The 25184-nt window shown below is 36.4% G+C and overlaps 1 protein-coding gene across 1 annotated transcript in view; it reads left to right on the forward strand.

Annotated features, from left to right (window-relative positions):
* Positions 1-24622, forward strand: part of LOC310891883 (adhesion G-protein coupled receptor V1-like) — a gene marked incomplete at its 5' end in the record, with an annotated part of 34849 nt that extends 10227 nt beyond the window's left edge. Inside the window, 21 exons of the mRNA XM_083854109.1 lie at positions 52-233; positions 977-1791; positions 3217-3426; positions 7663-7793; positions 8052-8151; positions 9145-9324; positions 10883-11046; positions 11610-11703; positions 12299-12331; positions 13717-13795; positions 14285-14423; positions 14928-15069; positions 15556-15818; positions 17405-17580; positions 18422-18546; positions 19420-19586; positions 19672-19815; positions 21060-21167; positions 21654-21906; positions 22535-22657; positions 22866-24622. Coding sequence (XP_083710235.1) covers positions 52-233; positions 977-1791; positions 3217-3426; positions 7663-7793; positions 8052-8151; positions 9145-9324; positions 10883-11046; positions 11610-11703; positions 12299-12331; positions 13717-13795; positions 14285-14423; positions 14928-15069; positions 15556-15818; positions 17405-17580; positions 18422-18546; positions 19420-19586; positions 19672-19815; positions 21060-21167; positions 21654-21906; positions 22535-22590 — 3561 coding nt within the window. The remainder of the gene's footprint in view (positions 1-51; positions 234-976; positions 1792-3216; positions 3427-7662; positions 7794-8051; positions 8152-9144; positions 9325-10882; positions 11047-11609; positions 11704-12298; positions 12332-13716; positions 13796-14284; positions 14424-14927; positions 15070-15555; positions 15819-17404; positions 17581-18421; positions 18547-19419; positions 19587-19671; positions 19816-21059; positions 21168-21653; positions 21907-22534; positions 22658-22865) is intronic.
* Between the last annotated feature and the right edge of the window lie 562 nt (positions 24623-25184).

Genomic DNA, 25184 nt, shown 5'->3' on the forward strand with positions numbered 1-25184 from the left:
AACCACAAATTGTCTAGCTGCATTACTTCTTTTTCTTTTCTTCTCTTTGAGATTGTCCGTGTAGAATTAACTCAGGCCTCCAATGGTGGTGCTATTGGGTTAGATGGCGTGGCAAGTATTATAATACCTGCCAATGATAATCCTTATGGCACAGTTTTCTTTCATCAATCCTTATATCGAGTTCAGGAGCCACTAGAAAGAAATTTGCTGGCAAACATAACAGTCAGGCGAAGGTTTGTATAATGTTTGCTTTATTTGTAATTACTATTTATTCTTCACTTTTGTTTTCACTATAATGTCAAATTTCATGCTCCTCTCATAAAAATATGTGCATCAATTCTTTGATCTGCCATCTCAATGTATTTTCATTTCAAACACATTGTTTTTGAAGTAGATGTCTGTGTATTACATAAATTACTTAAACGTAGTATACATTGAAATGCACAATGTAAACTCGGCGTACACAGTGTACTATTCATTTTGTCCGTTTAATCATCAAATCATTTAAACCTGCATGGTAGCCTGTTCCTGTGATTTGAACAGGAGGACAAAATGGCCAGCCCTTACAGGATGAAAATAAGAGAAGGAAAACAGGTTTTATGCATGTGATCCTAGAGGAAGGATGATAAGTCTGGGTGTCACCGGCTTTTTCTTCCTTGCAAGTAAGGAGAGCTGCCAAGTCCTGAAGAAGACTAAGTTAACTCCTAGAACCAAATGTTTACAAATATGCATTCTTAACAGACTACTACCTAAGCTATAAATAATCAAACTTGCTATCCACAAAAAAATAAGATAACTCAGTTATTCTGGTACTAGTTTCAAAGGGAATGCATTTTGATGTGTTATTTGGAATTTTTCAGCAATTCAGAAAGGGTCAGTTGATTTTGTTCACTTCTATTATTAACCCAGAAACATGTAGAATATTAGACATCCTTTGTCAACTAACAGAACTTTATTTTATTATAATGTCTTTTAGTGAGGGAAGATTTGGTCAGCTGCAGATTTTCTACAGCACTTCTGAGACTGACGTTGTAGCTCTTGCTGTGGAGCAAGGTCAGGATATCCTGGCCTACTACGAGCCTCCTGTACAAGGAATTCCTGACAAACCATCCAAGACCAGAGTGAATGTGTCAGCAGCAAGTGACCCTGTGTATTCCTGTGCAGCTCAGTGCCTAAAAGAACAAGCATGTTCAGCCTTTACATTTTCCAGTGCCTCAGGGATTCCTCTCTGCCTTTGGCTGACGTCAGATATCAGCCCATTAACTAACAACACTTCAGGGTTCCGGACCTACAAGAAAAACGTTACCAGTGCATTCGCCCTCTTCAGCACACAAGCCATCGCTGGCAGTGATTATGAACCTGTTACAAGACAGTGGGCCATAATGCAGGAAGGGGAAGAGTTTGCAAATCTAACAGTTACCATACTGCCTGACAGCCTGCCAGAACTGGATGAGAGATTCACTATAACCCTTTTGAAAGCAGAACTGATGAACGTCTCAGCCAGCTCAAAAAACCAACCAACCATAGGACAGCCAAATACCTCCACAGTTATCATAAGGATGAATGGAGACGCATTTGGAGTGTTTAAGATCTACAGTGTAAGTCCCAATGCAACAGAGAAAGGTCTGTATGTTGAAGTAGAGGAACGTCCTCAGACCAACGTGCAGCTAATGATACACAGAACAGAAGGCAGCCTGGGACAAGTGACAGTGGAATGGCGTGTCATTGGTGGGACTGCTACTCCAAACTTGGATTTTATAGGTGTCGGTGAGACTCTGATGTTTGCTGAAGGTGAGACAAGCTCTCGTTTTGGCTTCTGTTTTGTAAAACTAAGAAAAAGAAAAAAGAACGTGACAAGTACACGATACTGTGGATGTTTTGACAACTGATATCTTCTTCTTAGGCTAAATTTTCCTGAATGCTAAGGATACACGTGCAAAAGAGTATGGTTGTTCATTAGCATGTAGCATTATCTTGCAGAACACACACAGTGGTAGCAAAGCACAATGAAATATCTAAGCACAATAAATACCTAAGGGTTTTTATTAAAGAAATATTGCAGTATAAATATTGCACTATAAAGATTTCCTTTACCACATAAGTAAGGATTAATAAAGTCGAAGATAGTTGTTACAGCAAGGATAATGGAAATGAGAATCAGGCCTAAGTGGTCTTTTGTTAGCCCTCGGTCACTACAGTACTAATTTTTCATGACATCTCTTTAAATTCTGAGATCATATTGTAACATAACAAAACATATTTAAACGTAACATAACAGAACATATTTAAAAGAATTGCAAACAGGACAAACAAGTCCCTCTCAGACATTACTTAAGTACCATGCAGCATGCTGTATTTTATGCTGTATTTTATTTTTTCAAAGTCTGAGTTAATCGAACTGATATTTTGAAAGCAATTTCCAGGTGCGTAGTAAAGATTCTAGTGTGCTAGCTTGATAAATCATCTGAATAGTAAGGCATGGCTGCTGGCAATGATTGTGAGGCTGACATGTAATTACATTACCAGTTACAAGTTTAGTAAAAACTGATTTTGAAGTATTTTGAAAGACAATCTAGCAGGAAATACATATGTATTCTGTAAATTGATATTCTGATGATCATAAAACACAGCTGGGTTATGCACACGCACTGAACAACAGGATTGTGTTGTAAATTTTAATGGATATATAGCGACTAGAGATTAACGGTGTTTGCTGCTTACATTATTATTCTTTGATAGTCCCAAAGGCAAGGAACTAACAAAATGTCATCCCATTTCAATGCATTCCCTGGCTCAGTAAATGTACTCATATTGAATGTACACCCTTGTGTAAATGGTTCATCGGAGAGCTTAGCACCTGGCAATTTATTTTTTTTTCAAGAATGATATTCCCCTTTTCTAAGTTAAATTTTAAAGTCATAGAATTTGTAATGAAAATAAAGAATTCTAGGCACTCCGAAATAATTCCTATATAATTAATTTCTACATAGTATATTTAATGATGTGATCGTTTTATTGGCTTAATGTGACTGATCAATAGTAATTAGATAAAATTTCATAATGACATTCACTGACTTCCAGAAAGGTAAATAAGTTTGTTTCATGCAATTTTAATATATTTTATGTATTTAATTATTTTCAAAATGAGATGATTGAGTCTTTTAACAAGGTGGTTTCCAAGTGGACACACGGTTGTATACGTTCTTCTCCTTGTAGGTGAAACAAAGAAGATGGTCACGCTGCCCATTATAGATGATCCAGAGCCAGAGGATGATGAAAGTATTGAAATCAGCCTGGTCCATACTGAAGGAGGGAGTCGAATTTTGCCCAGTTTTGACACTGTCACAGTGATTATTCTGGCAAGTGACAATGTGGCAGGAATTATAAGCTTCCATACAGCCTCAAGATCTGTTATTGGTTGTGAAGGTGTGTTCTTTGTGTTGACCACGCTCAAATTTTAATGCCAGTTTCCATCTTTGTGCTTTCAGTTGATAATGACTCACAATGATTGTGTTTCACTGTTCAGAGAACACCAGCAAGAAGTGAATATCCACATACCTGACATGTACTTTGAACTCTTGCAAGCATTCATAGAATCACAGAATGCTTAAGGTTGGAAGGGGCCTCTGGAGGTCATCTGGTCCTTTCCCCCTCAAGCAGGGCCACCTAGAGCAGGTTGCTCAGGACCATGTCCAGGCTTTTGAGTATCTCCAAGGAGGGAGACCCCACAATCTCTCTGGGCAACCTGTGCCAGTGCTCCCACACAGCACAAAAGTGCTGTCTGATATTCAGAGGGAACCTCTTGTGCTCCAGTTTGTGCCCGCTGCCTCTTGTCCTGTCCCTGGGCACCACTGACACGAGCCTGGCTCTGTCCTGTTCCACCCTCCCTTCAGGTATTGAAGGACACTGATGAGATCCCCCTGAGCCTCCCCTTCTCCAGGCTGAGCAGTCTCAGCTCTCACAGCCTCTCTTCCCTTCCCTTGATCACCTCGGTGTCCCTCTGTTGGAGTCTTCCCAGTACGTTTAGGTCTGTCTTGCACTGGGGAGCCCAGAGCTGGACCCAGTGCTCCAGGTGCAGCCTCACCAGTGCAGAGTAGAGGGGAAGGATAGCTCTCTCAGCCTGCTAGGGATACTTGGCCTAATTCAGCCCAGAATGCCATCAGCCTTCTTAGTAACAAGGCATGTTGCTGGCTCCTGCCCAGTGCAGTGTCCAGCAGGACCCCAAGCCCTTTCTGTCAAGCTGCTCTCCATCAGGGTGCACGCCCTGGTGCCTGGGGCTGCTCCCCGCCAGGGGCAGGACTCTGCCCTTCTCTTTGTTGGCCTGCACGAGGCTCCTGCCAGCCCGCTTCATGAGTGCCAACATACACACACCTAATAGTCATAAGCAAATCAGATCTATCAGCGACTTACAAAGAATTTAAAATATTCTAGAAAACATTCCTGCAGAAACACTAGGGTAACATCTTCCCTTTGTCTGTCCCATGAACCTGATGTTTTTTTATGGCAGATGATTTGGGAAGTAGCAATTATAAGAGAAAGCAAACATTTGAGAAAGAACAATAATAATTTGGTATGTACTAAACATTTCTACTATTGTTTTAAAGAATACACGGCATGTTTCATCTACAGTTTGATGCAGTTTTGCATAGGATGATAATAGTACTGGTGGTGATTGCTTTAGGTGGCCTTTGATGGAATCTCAGTGTATTGCAGTATCACGTTTCTCTGATGTTTGAACTGATGGGCAGGGAAAGTTCACAAAACAGGAACTTGTCCCCTAATGTGTGCACTACATTTTCTGTTTGAAGAAAAATGGCTTTCTCAACCAAAGGTTTTTTGTTTTGTTTTCCCAACATGAAAGGGCATCATAACCTTTGGTTTTTTATCTAGGTATGGTTTGTGTTAATTCTGTGCCAAGCCAGATGTGATATGATTAGCTAAGAAGAGCTGTTAATGAGCACAAGGAATTAATACAAACTGTCTCAGTCCCAAAGTCCCTGAATACTTTCAACTGGTTAAATGTTATTCATAGCATGCTACCAAATGCTGGCTGCTTGAAACTGAAGTACTTGGCTATAGTTCTATTATTATATATAGTTATTATTATATTATTTTTCCAGGTTGTGAAAAGAAATAGTTCATTGCCTTCCAGCCAGAAACAAAACAAGTGAACTAAGTGTCTTTGATTAAAAAAAAAAGAGAGAGAAAAAGGGAGAAATAGAGAAAGAGCAAAAGAGCTAAGGCATTTAGATTATTTTAGTTTGTCAAAATATTTTTTTCATTCGAAAGCAAAATTTACCAGACATAAATCCAAATATCATTACTTTTACAGTTATTGTGTTATTGAAAATTTTCTGTTAAGTGAATACATTTTGTTTTCACAATGTGCATGTTATTTTTTACCTTATTGAGGATAAGTGTAGTATTTTTTATTGGACAGGGGTCTGCGACAGTTGTGTAACTGTATTACAAGAAAATGCACTGCAGTAGCTTAAAGTAATGAGGAAGAGGAGAGCGGCTGATGCTCCCTTCTTCACAGCGATAAATACCCACCTCTTTGTTTCTCTATGTAAGAGATGCATCACTTATTAAGTCACAATGTAGAAATGTAAAAGTATGGATAAGGATTAAATATTAAAAAAAATATTGAATTTAGCCTAATAACACTTTCAATCTTCAGAAATCAATTAGTGTTCATATTAGCATTTCTTCTGGATAGGAATACCAAAAAAATCTTGGTAAAGCTGGTAGGAAACATGGATCAGTAAATAACTACTTGGAATCTGTAATAATGACTTCAAGTTTCTTCTCAGTGTTTGGATTATAGTGGAACAGCTTTCTATATCATAAAGCATTTTTCCCAGTCTTCAATGAAAATTCATTATAACTTATAGAGATATATTGAAATAAGCTTTGCCTTATTTGTGTGTGTGTGTGTTTTCCCAATGGTACTAAACCATTGAAACCACTTTTCTTTTAAATCTTTATTTCTTTGTAATGGATATGCAAAATTCTCAAATAGAACATAGTGGATTGCAGTGCAGTGTTAAACACTGTAATGATTTAGCCTCAGAGGAACCTGTAAATTGGGAGTCTACCATCCAGATATTTGACTGTAGAAGTGGAATCCTTGTGATATCAATAAATTTTGAATTCCTTAATTTTCTTAGAAGCAACATGGACCAACTTAAGCCAAAGATGTCGACATCAATGTCGACATCAATGTTGACATCTCTGAGACTTAACTGAAGTTTGAAATGTTGGGGCTGAATAGCACATTTATGTATTTGAAAATGGGTGTATACAGTTTTTGTATTACTTCTTTACAATATTAAATTTTATTTAAGTATATTAAGGGCTCTTGAAGTTAAGAATTCCTTTCTCTTTCATTGGTAGCCAATATACATGCATATCTCTGACTCTTCCTTACAAAAAATAAATGTAACTAGAAAATTTTCAGATTTTTCTTGCCAGTTTTAGCTGTACAATGCTGTACAATTCTGTAAGGTAATACAGTAGAATAGCAAGACAGCATCCTAAGTTGCTGCTCTCTAAATTGCATAATCAAAGGGACTAGTTGGGCAGCATAATGTTATTATAACATTATCTTATGTTTTGTTAATTCTTCAATAAGCAAAAGAAATCTCATGTATTGTTTTCAAAAATCTCAGAATTGTAGATTTCTGCATATTTCATGTCTCTGAAAGCCAATGCAGGACAAAATGTGCTGTTGAACTTAAATTCTGTGGACCTGAAAAATGCATATGAAATATGAATGCCATGTACCTACCTATTATAAATAACCATCTGTCCTCTATTGTGAATGTTTTGCAAAATATTGCCTACTGATCTATTCCATGTTGATATAACATGCTAATTTCACATGTCCACATTTAAAATATTTAATGGAAATTTTGTGAAAAACTTGTGAATATAAAACAATTTCCACATTTTACAAAGCCTACTAAGAGGTCTACTCTTTTTAATTAAAGTGCCTTTGGGGTTAAATGTTATAAATGTGCAAAATACCATAGTATTTGCTTCCTTTATATGCACATTGTCCAGCAATACTGATTACCTCTGAGATTATAAGAAATTATTAACATTTTCTGAATGTTTTGTTTTCTAACAGTGACCATATTTGTAAGTTCGAACTCACATAAATGGAACTTACAGATAATTATAAGCATTTTTTTCTGCATGCATTGAATAAAGTCACAAGACAGTGCAAATGTTCAGATAATGTGTATTCTTTCCAGGGAACTGTTGTAGAAAACTACTATTATTGTTGGTACATACAGTAGTTACTGTTTTGTACAGTTTACAGACTTGTATTGCTCTAATGTTTGCGCATGTTTTCATGAACATTCCCTTTCTAAGTTATTCATCTATACCAAGTTCCCTCATATGTTCATAATTATTTCCAAGTGTGAACTAAAAACAGAAAAAAAAAAACTAGAAGAGTTTAAGTTTAGGTTTTTCTTTTCAGCATTAAAAGTGAATGTGGTATATAACTACTGTGAAATTCAAACTGACAAAAATAGCAATATCTTTCAGGAAAAATACTTTAACTGTGTGATGCATGTTTTTGACCTCTCATTTTTATAACCAACATGTAGAAGAGGAGACCCTGAAACACTGCATCTTGTCCTTTATTCCTAGGAGAACAATTACAATTCCACATCGTAAGAACTCCTCCAGGACTGGGAAATGTTACTGTTGAGTGGAAGATAGTAGGACATAATGTAAAACAAAATTTTGCAAACTATTCTGGAATACTTTTTTTTCCTGAGGTAAGTCCATAAACAGTGATGTTGGCTACAGGAAAATAGTGTGATTAGAACTGATCTGAGAAAAAGTGTGCCTTTTCAACAGTCCTTCTTTCTTGGTTTGATTATTTAATTTCTCACTTTTTGACTTACAAACTGGAGGGAGCTTACAATTCTTGATACTTAACTCTTCTTAAAGAAATTGTTCAAAATACTTGTCATTATGATATCACTTGTGTTTTATAAAATAATGGCTAATCAATTTACCCTTAAAACAAATAGGGGACGTTGAATACAACATTGTATGTTGATCTGCTGGATGACCATATTCCTGAAGAAAAAGAAGAATACCAAGTCATCCTATACAACATCAAAACAGAAGGTAATGCAGAACTATAGCCAGCTACATCTTAAAAATACCATTTAATAATATAATATTTTTAATTTTATTATTTCATTTTGGAGGTATAGGACTGAGCAAACTGCAGCTGGTGCAAAGTACGCAAAGTTCATTAACATTTTATTGAAATAGGCTTGGTCCTTATGTATGTATATATAAATCCCACCGTGTCTCCACAAATACACTTAAATGGTTTTCAATCCTGATTTAACTCTGCCTATTTAATTCAATGGTTGTTTCTTCCCTTAATCTTAATGCAAACTGAGTTTACTAATATGTCATGGATAGAGTTGCCATGAAACATGCAGATATTTTTATCTTTTTAAACAATCTTGTCAAGCTGCAGACTTACTGATCTGTCCCTGAATTCAAGGTGGTCAGAATATTTTATTCTTGCCATTAAAATTATAGTGAGAAAAGAAGCCTTAAACTGCATCCGTTCTGAAATACCTTTTTTCAAACTGAAATTAATGTCCAAACACCAAACTAACTTGACATGGATTGTGTTGCTGCGAGGTGCCTTATCAACTTCCGAGAGTCACTGTGGCCCAACGGGATGAGCAAAATTATTCATCAAAGCAATAGTTGGAAAACATATCAGTTTATTGATGTAATGATTGTGAAGTGGAATATAGTTTTAAGCTTTTGGAGGTACTTCCTGGGAAAATGGTTTATTTCCTTTTAAAATATAGGGAAGTTGATATTTGGCACTGGCCTGTTAAGTTTTCTTATTTTTTAATACATTTTTGTGACTTTGTACTTGGTATGCATAAAATTTCTGTTTCTATTTGTTATAGAATGTAAGTATATATATGTGTGTAGGTCCCACACCATCCACATACTTCAGTGAGCTTTGGTTTCGTGGTATTTGCATGGCTACTGAACGTTATTTAAATGTAATATTAACAATAATGTAAGACAAAAATATTAGTTGCATAACACTTCATTCACTGCAGTCCACTGATTCTCTTGCAGGAGTTTCTTCTACAGGTGCTGCTGTTTTGGATAGTCAAGGATATGAAGCTGTTCTAACAGTAGAAGCTAGTGATGAACCACATGGAATTTTGAATTTTGCTTCCACATCCAGGGTGGTTTTAATCCCAGAAGAAAACAAAACAATTCAGCTTTTTATTAACAGAGAATTTGGATCTCTAGGTCTGTATAACAACTCCAAGAGAAAGGAAGTTTTGTTTTGCTTATCATTAGGCAAATAAAAGCCATGATAATGAAAGTTTGGAAAAATCTTTGTTACAGTTGGTATTTTTTTCAGAACTTCTAAGCTTCTTTCTGCAGACTTGGAAACTAAATATTACTTATTACTAGAGTCATAATCCTCATTAATACAGCAAGGGATCTGAAAGCTGTAACAATCAGGTGGCTATTAAGGTTACCATATTTTTGTCTAATGAGTCTGTCTCAAAGCATTAGTCTCTTCAGAAAAAATAAAAAACATGAGAAAAGTGACATGTACACACATCCCACATATTTTTTCTCTGAATTTCAGGAAGTCAGCACCTTAGGAATGTCACATGGAAAAAGTTGTGTCCAGACCATTGAATTCAATTTATGTCTCCTCTGACAATTTCTGATTCCTCTTTGAATCAATTTATCCATTAACATCCTTTAAACTATATAGTATTCAATTCTACAATACAATAGTGTGCTTCATGAAAAAAAAAAATGAATCTTGTGTTTGTTGCCTGAAAATAGCAACTTATGTTGTGAGAAAACATGTATAATAATTTCCTATTTGCCTTTTTGGACTATATTTACACCTCGGTGATAATCTGGCTGTTTCTTTTGCCATACTTGTTTTGAAATGAAGTAACATTTACAGTGCTTTTCAAGATCTGGAGACACCAGAGAGTTTTAGAGACATTTTAATGACACTATTTTTCCATTTATTTTTTAATACCAGTCCATACTCTAGTGTACTCTTTGAACACTATTCAGTAAACTAATGTTTTAAGATAATTGTTCATAGTAAGTGCAAGATCTCTCACTGAATTAAAATAAGCATCGTTACTTATTTATTAATTAGGACTCTTTTATCTCTTACATTTTATTTCATATAGAGCAGCTTTTAATTTCATCTATCATTTTATTTCAGGTTCATACTCCTTATGTTTGCCACTTGACTTACCCTACCAGATTAGCGAGAGGTGGCTTTATTCTCAAAACTATAATGTATAACTTTTCTGCTTGGTAATATTTATCCATGTGTCCCCTAATTTTGTTCTCTATTGAAGTTTGTCAATCTACCCAGGAAAGTATCTAGATTTATTAATCTGTGTTTCCCAGCACTGTCTTTAGAGCCTTTCTTAGATATCTGTCATTCCCAAAAAGTGTCCTTGTTGCAAAAACTCATATTAATGGTACATGAGATGTCCCAGTTAGTCTTTCAGCAATTTCATATTTATGGTCCACAGAACTTCAAATTTCTGGATGCATTTGGACCCAATGATTTTTGAGTCCTATGCAGACAGACAAGTCAGCAAAGGTCAAATTGAAGGCATATTGATAACGGTAACAAAGGTACACTAGCTCCAATGTACTTTGGATAACTCTTTTAATCCTTCTGTTTTGCAGTTAGTCTTTTTATTTTGTGGATGAGAATTTGATCTCTTGTCTTTATCCATTCCAGTGAACATTATATAAGAACTGAAAAACAATTTTTTTTTTCTTTTTTTTTTTCTCCTCACAAATTAAACAGGTACTATCAATGTTACTTATGCCACAGTTACAGGATTGCTCACTGTAAGTAATCAGACAGAAGAGACTGTGGCTGAACCAGGAGCTGATTATGTACCTGCTTCTGGCTCACTGATTTTAGAAGAAGGAGAAACATCAGTTGCCATAAATATTACTATTCTAGAGGTAACCTCTAAACCCTTTAATTCTGTACTTTTCTGTATGATTTCAAAAGGGTAATATTTTGGGAACTAAAGCTTGCAGCCATTATTTGAAGCCCTGTGTTATATTTCACTATCATTTAGAAAGATGGTTTCAATCTTAATATTAAAATCACAAGGGATCAAATAGTCACAGAAAGCAGCTCTACCTCTGTCTAAAGGTAATAAAGTTGTCTCATTAAAACTTTACCAACTATCTAGTAGTATTTAGAACAGTGTGCTTCATGGCTGGCTACAGGCTCATACTTTTTCATTGCTGGAGATACATGCCTCTAAAATCGGTCAGTAATTTATTTGCAAGAATAGTTTAGCGTCACCACAGGATCTTTTTCATGATATATAATGTCTTACTTAATTCTTCCACGATAATCAGTTTCAGACCCAATAAAATTATTTCAGGAAAACAGAAAAATGAATTCTAGTGTCACAGTAATATTAGAGACTTGTTGTGTGATCCTTTTTGGTGACTTCTGTGGAAGTTTCTTAAAGGACAATGAGAAGAGGATGTACTGTATTTGTGTTTTGCAGGATGATATACCAGAGGTGCAAGAATTCTTCTTGGTTAATTTAACTTCAGTGGAACTCATCATGAACCATTCAACGTCATCCCCACCTAAGCTAGGTAAAAACATCTTATAGCAAATTATTTTTACTTTTCCTTTTTAATGGTTTATATTATATTACCTTGGGAGATTACCATTATTCCTCTTACTTACCAACTATGCTGAGATGAGACATGGTTATTTAGAAGAAACATCATAGAATATGAAATAGATTTATTATTACACTTAATCTCTTGCTTTTTAAACTCTGGGAAAATTTAAATTAATTTTCGTAGAGGAGTTAGTAATTATCAGTTGGAAAGGACAATTATTTGAAAAGTTTATTGGTGATTTTTTCATCTGATTTTCATTTACAAACTACAAAATGGAAAAAAAAAGTAAAAAAAAACTTTATGTGGCTACTCTGCTCACTCTTTTAAAAAAGTCTGTTTTTATTCTTTTATCACTTTTAGGAAACATATTTTATGGTTTTCCTACTCTTGCAATGATCTTTATTATTTGCTTAGTCTGCTTCTCATTTTGCTTCTTCAGAATTCAGTAGAATAGTAGTCATTAGCTTTAAGAACTGTTGGATTATCCTGTGGTACTAAAGACTAGTTATATAATGTCAGACATCTTCTTTGACTCTTTTCCCTTTTCTTTGCATGCTTATAGAAGTGACTGAGTTAATTCGTTACAGATTGAAAGGTAACTTGCAAGACTCATTGCTGATTTGTGAATAGTTGAGTCTAAAATATGAAAGGAGTAGCATATAAGAATGAAAGATTCATCCAAACTAAACAGTGTTGTATAGTCTCACTTTCTCTTTGGCTGTCTCCTTGAACCATGACCATTTAACACTGATGTGACACTGCATTGGGTCAGCTTTACTTACAATGAGAAAATAATAGTTTTAAGTCATAAGGAAAAAATGTGTTCACATAACATGTCAGTGAATTCTTCTGGTAGAAGAAATAGCCTGACTCAAATACGTGTGTCCGCGTGTGTGTCTGTGAGCAAACTCTTACAGATCCTGGGTGAACAGATCTGACTTCAGGGTGACATGAGAAAATGCAGGAGTGAAGCAGAAATGTCTCTAATTGCCATTACTCCCTCAGGATTTGTAAACCTCAGTAACACTTCTGTTGTCTGTGTAGAGCTATTGCTCATCGTCATCTCTACCTCATAGTGACAGGCTTAGATTCATGGCAATAATCTTCTACTTTTGTTCAGTTTTATCTGAATTGATGGAAAAATGTATATGGATCTAAACATAATATACTTATGGCAGACTCGGTGAAGTCAATTTGGTTTTAGAAAGTAAGTTGAAGTTTATAAAAAGTAAACAAGTAAGTTAAGGTAGTTGTGTGGTGCGGTTGTCTGAAAAACAACAACCTATTTTCTGAGAAGTATTAAGTTTTGACTGTAAAGTTCTGGTCTCTGAAGTTAGTAGACTTTTCTGACATTAACCTATTATTTGGTGTTTTTCACACTGCAGTGTATTCAATTACGATTTCAGGCTAATTGTAAATACCTGTATGTCTTTATGGAGCAGTAGAATATTACAGTATGTGAACACCCCACAAATAAATTAATAGTTGTGTATTTGTAGTGAAATCTGAGGTGTGCCATTAGAATGTATGATGAGGCACTGAAGCACAAATAGAAGATGAAATGCTGAATCATTTATTATTCTTCCTCATTGTCTTTCTCATACTCAGAATGGCAAATGCAAAATATTGAATGTCATTGTAATAAACACTTATAGTGAAGACAAATTAAGATTCCATCGCAAATCTAGACTTTATTGTTTTCTAATGTTTTATGTGCTGTTTAACTTTCTACATTTTCCTTAGTCTTTTTTTTTTTTATGCATTATTAAATATTACAGTGCTAATTCAAGACGCATTATTGCACTTCTAGTAGTAAGGACTCTTTCCAGTTATCTTGCCCACTCCCATTTTCTCCTACACATTTTTTGTAAAGACACTGTAATATTAGTACTGATTGAATAAATGCTTCTGTGATTCTTGAAAATCAAGAAAATTGATTTTATTGTTCTTTAATTTTTGTCTTTCTGTTTTGCCTTTTAGATGTGGAAGGTTTAGCTTCTCAAATTGTTATCGATGCTAATGATGGTGTAAGAGGAGTAATTGAATGGGAAGGTACCAAGTAAGTCTCATCTTCCTTGAAGAACTTACTGTGCCAATTAGTGATTGGTGTTGCCCATTTTCTTTCTAAAAGTAAAACTCCTGTTAAAAATAGGGCCATGTCTTTGAGATGGTAAAGTAATCATTCAATTCAGCTGAACTAGAAAGTGGGATTCCCACACTGAAAACAAAAATTCACTATTCATCTAATCAGAATTCTTTTACTTATTACTACTTTCACTGTTGTCCTTTTATATCACCAATTTGCCTAACCTCCCCAGCCTGCATCAACTCTTCCAGCCTCACCATTCATGTAAGCAAAAAACAAAACAAAACAAAACAAAAACCTCATGTTACTTAATTCAATTTAGATAAGAGAAAAAAGGTAAAAAGGATGCGTTAGAGAACTATAATGTAGGGAATAATTCAGAGTGAAAATGTAATAAAAATGTACTATCTTTTTCAAAAGAACATAATCAGTGAACATTGAGAATTATTCTTTTTATTTTAGTTTTGAAGTTAGTGAATCTCATGGGAATCTGACAGTAATGGCTTACCGAAACAGAGGATCATATGGCAATGTGTCTGTATTTTTTTATGCCCAAAATTTGGAGGCCCAGCTGGGTTTGGATTTTAATGTAACCTCAAGGGTAAGAAGCAACTCTAAATCTAGTACTTTTTATTCTTTCAGCTTCCGTAAAAGAATATCTTCTTGATTATTCTGCAGAATGATCAGTAGTGATGCTAGATGTTTCAGCTTGTTTCAGTTGCTTTGGTAATCTAAATAGAATGAAATAAAAATATTCTTATTCTTACTATTTATTTCTTTTTTAAAAATATATTTTTTAATATAAAGCAAAATGTAAACTTTCAAACATCGATTTCAAATTTAATTTTGATTAGACATACAAACTTTTTCATAGACTATTTTTGCAACAGGACTTTCAAAATAAATTATTCTTTCTTGTCCTCATTCTGTAATGTGCTGAACCTTTATATTTCTGATTCAATCAGTTTATAAGGAACAGAGAATATGGCTCTTCCTATGCTTTCCCTTCCTTCCTATTTCACAGAATTCTGTTTACCGTAGTCAAAAATTTCTGTGTGATATTAACTGATGTAAGTATTCGGTGCTTTATGTGTTTCAACGCTAGACTCTTTTTTTTGCTGATGGAGAAAGGCATAAATCTGTTGATGTCATGATTTTTGATGATGAGATTCCTGAAGGTGATGAGAAGTTCCAGTTAATTTTAACAAATCCATCTCTGGGGCTGGAATTAGGGGAGAACACAACAGGTAAAACTTAGTTTTAATGTTCCATTTCTTTAGAATTCTGTGGCACACATTTTAATTCCACTTTTCTGAATAATCATATTTCAGAAAGCACCATTGTCCTGCTATGGTGAATCTTTATACTCCTTTGGAAGGTTCTGAAACATCCCTGTGAAATCTGTGCAATTAAAAAGTTTATATGTAAAGCAATGAATCAGAAAGCACGAAGATGAGTTTTTCAATGTGTACTACCTCACTGAACTGAGGTCTTTTTAGAGAGTTCATAATCCTTTTCTAGGAGAGACTATATTCTTCCTGTCTAGAGATCTTCCTAGTTAAAGTGAAATGCCTTCCCATTCTCTTCAGGTAATGTCATGGACACATAAGCATTATATACACACTAAAGGAAGAATGTATTTGTGTTTATGTTATGTATTATGTTACTATATATGTATATTTATATTTTACTATGTTAACCAAAGAATATTTTCATTATTTCTTTTTCAAAAGCTACAATTACTATACTTGCCAATGATGATGGCCATGGAGTTTTGTCATTCAATAACAGCAATCACTTCTTTCTGAGAGAGCAAACATCTATCCATTTGATGGAAAGTGTTGCAGTATTGAATATTATCAGAGAACCACCTCAGGGAATATTTGGCACTGTGACTGTTCAGTATCTTGTAAGTGAGATTAATTCTTCAGAGGCAACAATGGATTTGACCCCTTCTCAAGGATATATTGTGCTCGAAGAGGGAGTCAGGTTCAAGGTAATATGCTAGTTATTACCAGAGAAGTCTAGGAAGCTTTTTTTTTGGAAATATTGGAAAGATTTCAGAAATGTCTGTGCTTTATCTTCTGTTTATTTTTTCTACTTCTTTCATTCATAAAGTGAATTGAGTCATGAGCTGTGACTGATTTCCTGTTATTATCTGATGTGGAAGTGTGTGAAAATTAAATGGGCTCATCTTTAGGTGTTTCTTAGTTTGTAAGGGTTGAGGTAAATTGAAAACAGTACACTATAGATAACGTTCATGTGTGCTTTGGAACAGTTCTTTTTATGTAGTCAATCTATAGCTGAAATGCAAACTTACTTTAAATTAAAGTGATAATTTGCAAGCCTAATAGTTAAGATCAAAGTAAAAATCCCATTCTGTAATTTAACATTTTAGTTAGTCTGAACTAAACAGAATGTGCTGCAACAAATACAAAAAGTAGAACAGTTGTCTGTCTTAGGATTGGAAAATAACTTAAGTATTAAGCTCACTGCCTCTATACTGTCCTCACAAGAATGTCAGCTACAAAATGAACTAGCTTAAGTTTGTGAATCCTGACTCTTCTAAGGTTTAATCACAATTCGATTTATTTATTTTTGCCAGTAAAGCTGGTGAAGCTAGTGTTAGCATATTACAGGCAATAGGATAGAAACTGAGACAAACTTTTCTTGGAAACACTGGTTTTCAATTTCTGGCCTTTAGATGCATTTGGAATCACAATGCAGCAGATCTATAAGAAGTTGGAGCCTTCTTAATATAGTTGGTAAATATGGTTTATTGTGGAAATGAACAGAAATATAAAACATTGTAAATTTTGTATTATTTCCAAATGCATCATCACTAACTTTTTATTTTGTACAGCAAGGCTATGCGTACCTATGAAATTTTTTGCTTGTTTGAGTAGTGTGAAGGATGACAGTGAGCCCCAAATGAAAGTGAAGCACTTAGCTTTCTCTAGATTGCTCTTTGCTAGTTTGAGATTGCCTTTAGAAGACCTGATCTTCATCCACAGTGGTGTAGGAGAGGGAAAGAAGCATCGAGAGGAAAGAGTATTTCAAATCTCTCACTATTCTTGCTTTTTTTTTTCCTTTTCCTTTTCTTTCTTGACAGCACCAGTAGTGAGATTACCCTGTTTCCCTGAAGATAGCTTAGCTGCCAACTAAAATAAATTAAAACCAACTTAACTGATTACACTTATAGCTGTGTTGTGAGTATAAACTACCCAAAAATGTATGGAATAAATAGAGAACAAAAGTATGAAATTAGGATCAAAAACTTCAGAGGATCGTAGGATGAGAAAAGAAAGAAAAGAGAACAACAACAACGAAAAGTGAATATGCTCATCTTAGTGTTGCACCAATGGAGGCCACTAGATGGATGGCTTTAGAACCTCAGTCTGAACTCAGTCTGAGCTTGCCTCAATTCTGTCCTCTCCAGCTTCATGAGCTGCTCTTCTCCTGCTATGCTATCCAAAGCCTTATAGTGAAATAAATTTAAAAAAAAGGTAGCACATTCTGATAGAGCTGTGTCATCATCTGTTATCATGTCTCAATAACATTGTATGCTTGTTTTGTTATCAGACGCTGCATATTTCTGCGGTACTAGATGAAGAACCAGAAATGGATGAGCACTTCATTGTCACCCTGTTCAATCCAACTGGAGGAGCCAGACTAGGCACGAGAGTGGAAACTATGATTACAATATTACAAAACCAGGCTCCACTAGGGCTTTTCAGCATCTATACAGTTGGAAATAGGTACTTTACACTGATCAGTAAAAAGGAGATAGTTGCTCATACTCCAAAGAGATAATATTTCTCTACAATTTTGTTTTTGATGGATCGCATTAAAGAAATTCAGCAACCCAATTTGTAAATCTGTAACTTTGAAAGGTATTGTGAAATACTATTACTGCTAAACAAAAGAGTAGAAAAATGCATAAAAAGGACTATTCATAATCCAAAATTTCAATTTATTTATTATTATTTTTCTTTATAAACTAATACTTCACTAGTGCCTACATATTCCACTGATAGTATTCCATGTTAAAAGTTCCAAACCTCATATCAGTGTCCAGGAAGTCATACGTTTTATAATTTACTTTCATTTTTAAACCTGTAAAAAATATACTTTCACTGAAGGCTGTTTTTCAGAAGCAAGTGACACATATGGACTGCCATTTTTAAAAACCATTCAGCTGAAACCATACAGATTAAATAAATTTACTATTTAAATAAAAAATGTATGTATGCTATTTTATTAATACATTGATATTTAGAGTTAATAATTTATATTAATATTTAATAATAATATTATCTAAACATTTATTACGTGAATTTAATATACTTAAATTTCAGTCTGTTTAAAGATTTTGTTGAATTGCCTATGATTTTGCATGATTGTAGTAAGGATCATTGGGAAACCCTAATTAATGTAGCTACCAGTCCATCAGATACTGAAACCTGTTATTAATATTTTCTTTTTATTTCTGTTGTATATTCTGCATCTGGAATTGTACAGTAAAAATCTTATTTTTATTACAGCAATGAATATACTATAAAATAATTTTTTCCTTATTTTTATGATTCTCACATTTAGGACAAATTTCATCATAATTGAAGAAGCCAACACTACAGCTTATTTGAAAGTTTCACGGAGTAATGGGCTTAACGTTTCTGTGAGCGTTGAGTGGGAGACATCATCAGATACTGCATTTGGCATCAGTACGTTCACTTTACAGAGAATGTCCACTGCTTTTGTAGAAGTGGAGATAGTAAGAGAGTAGCCAAGCATACAGGAGATGTAGCTTGGGAATGTAAATTCAAGTATTCAGACACAATTCAGTTAATATTTTCCTATGTAAGATTTAGTAGATAAAATACTTTAGCTGCTTAAGAATCACCTTGTCATCAGCCACTTCTGCCAGTTTCAGTAATCTCTATTTCTGTCTTTGCTGCTAATATGAACATTATTGTCACTAGCCATTTATTTATTTATTTATTTGTGTGTGTGTAATAAAATTTGTTCCGTACTACTTGTAACTCAGGATCTTTCTAACACAGTATAAATGACATGTGACATGCAAGAGTCTAGCTCCTGGAGTTTAGTTCTGACAAGACGGTGCTTAGGGACCGTCTTGGAATAAAAACATGAACATGTTGTAAATGGGGAACAAAACATGAACATTTTGTAATTTGTCTTTTTTTTTTTTTTTCTTTACTACTTGCTATCTAGCTAATTCTCTTGTTAGCTAAATTCCAAGATCAATTATTATGAGTCAGACTCAAATTGCCTATATGTCTTCCATGTGCAGTTGTAATGAATGAAAAATACATTTACTGCTTAACTCTCATTATATCCTTAGCATTGTAACATTTCTATGTATTTATATACACTTATAACAAATACTAAGACACAACTTCATCATTTCTCATACTAGGTCTGGCTTTGGGAGGTAAATAATGGGAATGGGGTTAGAAAAGATCTCAAGAGTAATATAATAGTAAATAGTGTTTTTATTTTATTTTATTTTATTTTATTTTATTTTATTTTATTTTATTTTATTTTATTTTATTTTATTTTTTACTATATTGCAGGGGGTGGTATCAGTGTCCTATCTGTCTTGCAAAGTTTTGTGGAAGAATCAGCATCTGGTTGGTGTTTCTTTACCTCAAGAGAAATCCTGTACGGTGTTCTGTTGCGTATGCCTCCAGCTTTGTTTTCTACTGTCTACCAGTGGAAAGGAGTATTTGTTCCTGTTGAGGTAAATGTTTGTTTTTGAACACCAGACATGCTAGTTAATAAGGAATTTAAGTCACAATCTTACTTTTTTTTTATTCTTCTTGCAGAATTTCAGTATGTGGAATCCTACAAGTTGTGTGTCTTTCCAAATTGGAGCCTCTTCCTACCTTGTGGTTACTCATGGAGGAGCCACACAGGGAGCTTCTAACAACAGTGTGTATGCATTCATGGCTGGACACAGATTGTTGTGGGTAAATCGATTTTAATTTTAAAATCTTAAAATAGTATGGGTTGGCAAGGACCAAGGGAGGTCCTCCAGTCTGGCCATGTTTTAGAAAAAAGCACTCTGTGTGACAAGAGTTAGTTTTGTGTCCTAAAATACTACATAACTTCAGTGATGTAAGTTTGTCATAGTTAGTTGTTTACATTGTTTGTATTTTTTATATATTTACATTTGAGGGTGCAGGGAGGATTACCTGGGAATCACAGAATCACAGAATTGTCTAGGTAGGAAGAGACCTCCAAAATCACCTAGTCCAACCTCTGACCTAACATTAACAAGTCCTTCACTAAACCATATCACTAAGCTGAACATCTAAACGTCTCTTAAAGACCTCCAGGGATGGTGACTCAACCACTTCCCTGGGCAGCCCATTCCAATGCCTAACAACCCTTTCGGTAAAGAAGTTTTTCCTAACATCCAACCTAAACCTCCCCTGGCGCAACTTTAGCCCATTCCCCCTTGTCCTGTCACCAGGCACGTGGGAGAACAGACCAACCCCCACCTCTCTACAGCCTCCTTTAAGGTACCTGTAGAGTGCGATAAGGTCGCCCCTGAGCCTCCTCTTCTCCAGGCTGAACAACCCCAGCTCCCTCAGCCGCTCCTCATAAGACTTGTTCTCCAGACCCCTCACCAGCTTCGTTGCCTTTCTCTGGACTCGCTCGAGCACGTCCATGTCCTTCCTGTAGCAAGGGGCCCAAAGCTGAACACAGTACTCGAGGTGTGGCCTCACCAGAGCCGAGTACAGGGGCACAATCACTTCCCTAGCCCTGCTGGCCACGCTGCTTCTTATACAGGCCAGGATGCTGTTGGCCTTCTTGGCCACCTGGGCACACTGCTGGCTCATATTCAGCCGACTATCAACCAATACTCCCAGGTCCCTCTCGGCCAGGCAGCTTTCCAACCACTCATCTCCCAGCCTGTAGCTCTGCTTGGAAGTGGGGGAAGAAATTCTCAAGCAATCAAGTCATAGAACATTTTCTGGAAAATGTATGATAAGTTATGTTAATTCTGTAAATTAGTTGCTTATATATATATATATATATATATAAAATATAAAGTTTTAAAAGCTATTTCATGTATAGTTTTATACATAATTTTGGAATTCTTAACATTCTATGCGTACTTTTTCTCACTATATACAATGTAATATAAAATGTATTTGTTTATATACATATGTAGATAAACATAGTCACCCTCATATTTCCCTTGCAGATACAGACTCTTTCTGTTCTGGATACCAGACGTGTGAAACATTTTGCAGTGGAGGAAGAAGACTATTTGATTATTGTGAGTCACACAAACAGTTCCAGTTCCATCCAGGTTTGAATATTCTTCAGTCTTCTCTGGCTTTAATGTGGGTAGTTTGCTTATTTCTGAAAGGATAATGAAAGGAAGTAAATCTATAAGCATGTATTTCTGACATATTATTTTTGTTTCTATTGGAAATTTATAACAGTTAAAATTCCAGACTTGTTTGGATGTATAAATACTCTCTACCTGAGTGTATAATTTACATCTGGTTTGTTTTTATTGCTACTGTTATTTCAGTTTTGAAATGTAGCATGTAAACAAAGAAGTAGCTTCTGAATATAAACCTGTTCCTCTGAAGAGCAGGCACAGCTTCTTGCAGTAGGGTTAATTACCAATTACTTACCAGTGGGCTTCTACTTTAAAGTACAGTCCACCTAAGAATATAGGAATTCAGTTCACCATAAATCTTCCCATTTTTTTTGGCATGTCATTTAGTTTTAGTTCTCTCGGTGCTAATTATGAATATATAAAGAAAAGATTTTTGTATTTCCACAGGTTTTCCAGTGGAATAAAGACATATTTGTTCTGCATCATCAGCTTCCACTTTATGGAGTTGTGGACATAGCCCTGTTTCCTAGAGGAGGCTTTACGTACCTGTTAGTTTCTTTGTCAAATACCAGCCAAAACATTCTCTTGTATCAGTGGTTGAACAACGAGTTTAGGAAGCTTCATCAAGTACCAGCAAAGGAAATAAAACATATGGAGTCCTGGATTTCTGGATCTGATGTCTTTGTAATTATTGCAAAAGGTATTTAGCAGAAAACAAAGAATGAGTTTGCTGAGTATACAATGGCTTGTTTGATAGCAAAGGCCTTTGTGGTAAAGGAGTTTAGAAAGCTATTGGAATCACTGCGGGGGTGACAGTACTCAATAAGCATTTAACCCTAGTAAGTATTTTATGAAAGTAATCTCTACTTTTTCTCTCAGAAAATAAAAGCCTTGTGCTTGTTCTCAAATACTTACAAAACAAATGAAATGCTTTCCCAGTAACAATGGGAAATAATAACTCTATTTAATCTACCTGCTTATCACACTCTTTCTAAGCTTTTCTGAGCTTTGTGCCACACACAGATCACTAGTCAGCAAAGTATACGTGTATTTTATTACAAGGTTGACATTTTATATGTCATTTTGTCTCTATGGCTACTAAAAAGTTTTTGTTGCAGTCCACAGGTTTCTTTGCAATTAGATGTTGTCTAATGTCAGTCTTAATGTTCTTGCATCGAAGTTATGCACCAAATAATAAGGAAAATAATACAATCAGTGTCACTTCATAATTAAAGCTGCCAGACTCTGGCTTTTGAATGGCCACCAGTGTGTGATTTAACTAAAAGGCAGCAAAATAATGTGAGTTTTGTCATTTTGTTCCTTGGTAGACTCTGGAAATTCTTCTGAAATTTTTGTCTGGGAGACAGGGCAGTCTACTTTTTGACACTTCCAATCTCTTCCAGTCCATGATGTAAGAAATATCCATGTCTTCATGCCTCCTTCAGGTTTAGGTAAGACTTAAATGAGATTTTTTTTTTTTCAAATCCTAGTATATAATGCTGGAATTTCAGAAATGCATGTCTTTATTTTTTCATATGTATTTATCAGACCTTAAAAGTCAGTGTAATCAGTGTTCTGCAAAGTGCACTTCTGGCATTAAGACAGTAACTTTTAAATATATGACTAAAAAAATATTCTCTTCCTCTTTGCTCCATGTAGTCCATGTCCTCCTAGCTGGTAAGGATATAACAACACTGTATGCTTGGAACTCTGAAGCGAACCAATTCTCTATAATGCTGGAAGCCCCATATGCAGATCATATCACTTCAGTTACTGCAAGGTCTCTGAACATCAGCAAGAGCTTGATTGCTTTGTCCGTTAACTCCAGCTCACAGATCTATGAACTGACCACTATTTCCAACCAGTCAGATTTTATACCTAGGTAGGCTTTTTTGTTTATATAACTTGTCTGAGACACCTTGCGTTTCTTTTTCTGTGATACTCATTTGTGATAGCGGAGACTGTTATGTTTCGTTGTATGGTGGCCTATTTCATTAGTGCTTGTTGTGGTTTAACCCAGCCGGCAGCTAAACACCACACAGCCGTTCGCTCACCCTCCCCCCTCCCTCCGTGGGATGGGGGAGAGAAACGGGAAAGTGAAGCCTGTGAGTTGAGATAGAGACAGTTTATTAAGACAGGAAAAAAATAACAATAATAATACTGATAATAGTATTAATAATAATAATGTGTACGAAACAAGTGATGCACAATGCAATTGCTCACCACCCGCTGACCGATGCCCAGCCTATCCCCGAACAGCCGGCCCCCCACCCCGACCAGCCACCCCTATATATTGTTTAGCATGACGTCAGATGGTATGGAATACCCCTTTGGCCAGTTTGGGTCAGCTGTCCTGGGTCTGTCCCCTCCCAGCTCCTGCTGCACCCCCAGCCTGCTCGCTGGCAGGACAGAGCGAGAAGCCGAAAAGTCCTTGGCCTGGTGTAAACACTGCTCTGCAACAATTAAAACATCAGCATGTTATCAGCGCTCTTCTCATCCTAATCCAAAACATAGCACCCTACCAGCTACTATGAGCTACTTAACTCTGTCCTAACTGGAACCAGGACACAACATGTCATTCACAAAGAAAAATCTAAGTGTTCGACTCCTGGCAGTCTACCAGCACAGACAGCAAAATCTGGCCTGCTGCGAGACCAGGAGATTGCAGGAGATCTTCTTGTTCACATCGCACATAGTGCATTTTTGGCACACTGCAAGATGTTGCTCAATTCGTGCCTTCAAAGAGGACAGAAAAAAGCTGCATCCAGTTCAGAGGCAGGAACAGCCCTTCTGAGAAGCATGTCCATCCCATCATGCTGACTCCATCCCATGGGAAGGGCAAGAGTCACACACATCAGGCTGAGCCGCAAGCTCTTGAACCATGTTGTGGGCACAGTTGTGGGCATCAGGGAAGAGCCCACAGTCCCCAAACAAGAGGAGAAGCACAGCCAAGTCATTTGAAACCCAACTAGAATTGGACAGCTAAATCAGCTGAAACTGAGGTAAGCGCCAAGGGTGCTTTTCCCCTGCAGTGACATGTGTCTCCCGGCAAATGAGACAGCAAGGACTGCTTGGGCTGTGCCTCCTGCCTTGAACTCGCCCAGCTGCAAGCAGCGCTGTGCGGGAGCTGAACACAAGTTCAGCAGAAGCCCTTTGCTGCTGGCTGGATACCAATGTTTGCACGGAACAGCTCGGACCACTTATGGTAGTGCTGGGCTAGCAGCTGCCCCTGGGACACGGCGTGACCCACAAGCGGCAGCAGAGGCTCTCGGCCTTCTCTGGCGCTCACCAGTGCCTGCCAGGTGTGAAATTGAGTGTCTCCGCTCTGATCCATCCCTTCCTGCTGTGCAGGTTACGGTGTGTCCACACATGGATTTAGAACCTCAGCTTCCCAAGTCTTATGGCGGACAGAGTGAAATATACCCACCAGGTGCTGCCTCCTCTAACTCCTTTATGATATCCTCTACGATGTCAGAGGATGTTGGGGAAGATTTTCTTATTTCAGCATTGTCCTTCGCTGTTAGAGGACCTGAACAGAAAGTAGGAAGTTAACTTTGGCACCAGTGCAATTTGGAGAAGCAGGGCTTAGTTTGTGAAGTCAGTGAAATGACTTCCCACCCCTGGGATACCAGCTGGGCTCCAGCGCCGGAAGCAGCCGAGGATCTGGCAAAGCCCTCCCTGGGGACACTTCTGCAACCAAAGCCCCGTGAGAAGTTTCTGTCCCAGTGCCATCTACATCAATAGCTCAGTAGGAGAGCATACCAGGGCTCGTGCCTTGACAGGGCACACACACACGTGCCGGTCTATACCCTCCCACCTGCAGAGATGCCTGGCTGACGTTTGGGCTTGAGCTGGCAGCTCTCAAAGGAAGTCAAAAGCCACAACTTACCCAGGCCATCTCCCAGAGCTTCAGTCCTGGAACCCATCTGGGAGCCTGGATCACCTTCGCCTTCGGTCCCATCTGTAAACACAAGTGGA

This window comes from Anser anser, assembly GCF_964211835.1.
Source record: "Anser anser genome assembly, contig: HAP1_SCAFFOLD_151, whole genome shotgun sequence".
Taxonomy (NCBI): domain Eukaryota; kingdom Metazoa; phylum Chordata; class Aves; order Anseriformes; family Anatidae; genus Anser; species Anser anser.